Source organism: Merops nubicus, unplaced genomic scaffold (genome assembly GCF_000691845.1).
Source record: "Merops nubicus isolate BGI_N331 unplaced genomic scaffold, ASM69184v1 scaffold10213, whole genome shotgun sequence".
NCBI lineage: Eukaryota > Metazoa > Chordata > Aves > Coraciiformes > Meropidae > Merops > Merops nubicus.
This window is the reverse complement of record NW_008599550.1, coordinates 2974-6595: the sequence shown is the minus strand read 5'-3', so window position 1 is coordinate 6595 and position 3622 is coordinate 2974. Positions and strand designations below refer to the sequence as shown.

General features: G+C 56.7%; 1 protein-coding gene across 1 annotated transcript; it reads left to right on the top strand.

Annotated features, from left to right (window-relative positions):
• Positions 1-272: 272 nt before the first annotated feature.
• Positions 273-3483, top strand: LOC103770175 (endonuclease III-like protein 1; the record flags this gene model as incomplete). Its single annotated transcript, XM_008937426.1, has 3 exons — positions 273-432; positions 2527-2632; positions 3360-3483. Coding segments are annotated over 3 exons (390 nt in total), but the record flags the coding sequence as incomplete, so codon positions are not given.
• Between the last annotated feature and the right edge of the window lie 139 nt (positions 3484-3622).

The following is a 3622-nucleotide window of genomic DNA, read 5'->3' as shown; positions in this document are numbered from 1 at the left end:
AGCCAGGGGTGAATTTCATGCCAGTTTTGGCAGTTTGTACACACAGTGAGGTTGTTCCCTGCAGTGCCTGGGGTGTGCAGGGGAGGTTAGAGCTGCTCAGGGCTCAGCCTTTTCTTTCAAGGAGAAATCACAGAGCTCTGTCTCCCCTCTGCACTCTCCAGCCTGTGGCCTCACGTGTGACACATGGGCAGGCACAGTTTGTTTCCACAGCTGTTGGTCTCTTTTTCCCTGTACTGGAAGGCAACTTGGATTTTCTTCCCTTGGTTTTGCAGAACAAGGTGAAGTACATCAAGCAGACAACAGCCATCCTGAAGCAGAAATATGGGGGTGACATCCCCAGAACTGTGGAGGAGCTGGTGCAGCTGCCAGGAGTTGGGCCCAAAATGGCCCACTTGGCCATGACCATCGCCTGGGACCAAGTGTCTGGGATAGGTAGGTTGGACCATGTCTTCCCAAAATCCCTCCTGATCCTCTCCCCAGGCAGAGGGAAGCATCACAGGGGACAAACTGTTCCCTGGGAGCCTGAGGGCATCCCTTCAATCCAGTCATCTGCAGAGTGTTTGGGTGGTGAAGGATGTGACCCTCAACCCCTCACACCAGATGTGTTGCTGTAGGATTTAAGCATGGATCCAGCTACTGTTTTTCCCAAAATCTGGGAGCAGAAACCCAGGAGGGCAGTCCCTCCCTCCCCTGGGGTGCTGGTAAGCACTGTAAATATTGCCTCAAAAAGCTGTGCTAGCAGAAGAATACTTTGCAGTCTCCTTGGTGTCAAGTGACAGAGAGGAGGGGGTGGTTTTGTGATTTGGGGGGTAGTTGTGGGATGGTCTGAGTCTATTTTTTTTCCAGGGTTGCCTCTGTTGGAACTGATCTCATCTGGGATTTTTGTTTGGCAAGCTGTAAGAGGACAGGAGCAGGGCTTAGTCAAGAGGACTGCCTGAGATGGTGAATTCCTGATGGGTTGTGGAAAGAAACAGTCTCAGGCAATCTGTAGCTCCAGAATTTCTGCTCTGGTTTAGTTCCTGTGGCTGGATGATAGGTGACCAGAGGCACATGAGTTTATTTGGAGTGTTTATTGAGCAGAGGGTGTAGGAGTGTGTGGAGCTGTGTGCTTATGGAATCACAGCATCACTCTGGTTGCAAGAGACCTTTAAGATCATTGAGTCCAACCCTTCCCCAGCCCTGCCAGGTCCCCACTGCCCCGTGTCCCTCACCCCACATCTCCACAGCTTGGAACCCCCTCCAGGGGTGGGGACGCCACCACTGCCCTGGGCAGCCTGGCACAGCCCTGGGCAACCCTCAGGGGAGAAATTGTTCCTCAGCTCCAACCTCAACTTGCCCTGGGGCAACTTGAGGCTGTTTCCTCTCATCCTGTCCCTTGTTCCTTGGGAGCAGAGCCCGACCCCCCCCTGGCTCCAGGCTCCTGTCAGGAGCTGTGCAGAGCCAGAAGGTCTCCCCTGAGCCTCCTTTGCTCCAGGCTCAGCACCCCCCGCTCCCTCAGCTGCTCCTCACCCCACTTGGGCTCTAGACCCTTCCCCAGCAGCTTCGTTGCCCTTCTCTGGCCACGCTCCAGCCCCTCAATGTCCATTTTCCAGCAGTGACTGGGAGGAGTCTGCAGTGGAGATGGTCTGAGGGCAGGCCCGGGGCAGGGCAGCTCCTGCATGATGCCCGTTTTGGGTCAGGATGCCCATTTTGGGGCACGATGCCCGTTTGGGGGCACGTGGCTGGCACAGAGCTGCCCGCAGCAGCCGGCAGATGGGGCTGGATGATCAGCTGCAGGGTCCTGGCCTGGGGGCCCCAGGGGACAGATTAATATCCTGAGTGTATTTGTGCTCCCCAGCAGAGCCCAGGGAAGCTGGGAAGGGTGGCACCTGAGGAGTGGCCCTGGTGGTGGCAGCGGGTGCCCATGGCCTGGACAAGCCACAGCTCTGGGCTGGGCTGCACAGCACTGGGTCTCTTGTCCTCTCCCTGCAGGGGGAGGGGGGGGGAAGCCTAGTGGGAGCCAAAGGAGCTGTTTTCCAAATAATTGTGTGCTTGGGTTTGATTTAGGAGGCAAGACTTAGTCTTCCTGTTTACAGCAATTTCCTGGGTTTTGCCCAATTAGCTGCAGAGACAGGTTTATCTCTGCTGATCTAACAATAATACACTTTGCCTTCAGAGCCTTTTAGCTCAGAGCACTCCACAAACACTGGTTTAAGCCTCACAAACGCTCCTCTGTTGGTAGGTATTATGAAATGTGTTTTCCAGCTGGGTAAACGAAGGGGCTGAGGTTGCAACTTGCATAAGCTCAGCTGAAGCTGGGGAGGAAGAGCTCGTGGGCCTGCTGGAGCAGGGGGTCAGGGACCTCCCAGAGGCACTGGAGGCTCTGCTGGGTCAGTTGTGGGCTGTGTGGGGGGAGACACCATGGTCCTGGCTTGCTCTTGGCTCTGGGTGTGGGTAGAGTGTGGCTGGGCTGTGCTGGAGCTGGCATGATGTGATGGGTGGCTCTCAGCCTGGCCCCAAGTGAAACTCTGTGCTCTCCCTGCCTAGCTGTGGACACCCACGTGCACAGGATCACAAACAGGCTGAAGTGGGTGAAGAAGGAGACCAGGTACCCCGAGGAGACGCGGGTGGCGCTGGAGGAGTGGCTGCCCAGGTGAGGCCTGAGACCCCAGCCCCTTCTCCCCACAGCGAGCCCCCCACTGCACACAGTCCTGCTCACAGCAGCCAGGGACCATGCTTTGGGCCCCTCCTCTCTGGGGGATCTAGTCTGCAGGTGTTGCTCCTCTCCCAGAGAGCTGCAGCAGCAGCATCTCAGCTGCTTGGTTGTCTCCTGGCCATGGGCTGTATCACTCACCATGAGAGCAGCCAGGTACCTGGAGCTCTTGATGCCAAATGCTTGTGTTGACAAGTTTACCATAGAATCAACACAATTTTGGTTGGAAAAGGCCTGTAAGGTCATTGAATCCAACCCTTTCCCCAGCACTGCCAGGGTACCACTAATCCATGACCCAGCTGCTTTTCAGCAAATTTTGACTGCGCTGAGTCTAATGGTCACAGCAACACCAGACCATGGTTGGCTGCTGGCCCTTCATTGATTCTTGAGCTTCAGTACCCAATGCCAGCTGACAGGTACTGTGTTGCATCTCCCTGTGCCTTAGCCCAAAAGAATGACCACAGCCACGTTGTGTGCCTGTCCCCTGCTCCCCACATTTCAGAGGGATGAGGAAAGGTCAGAAGGGCTGTTCACAGGCAGCCCAGACCCACCTCCTGGCACCTCAGGAAGCAGGAGGAGCAGGCAGTAGGTGAAAGGGCTCCGTTCACAAGCACAGGCTGGTTCTTGAACCCCTCTGAGAACGCTCCTGCTCTTCCTCTCCCTGCAGGGATCTCTGGAGGGAGATAAACTGGCTCTTGGTGGGCTTTGGCCAGCAGACCTGCCTGCCCGTGAACCCTCGCTGCACCGAGTGCCTCAATCGAGACATCTGCCCAGCTGCAAAGGGCTGCTGAGGGACCTCCAGCTCTCTGCTGAGCTCCAGAGCTGCTGGGGCCAGGACAGAGCAGCAGGACACTGCTGGGGGCAGCTGCTGGTGCTGGCTGGGCTCTGTGGCAAGACAGGGCTGCTGAAGCACAGCGGCCCTGGGCGGAG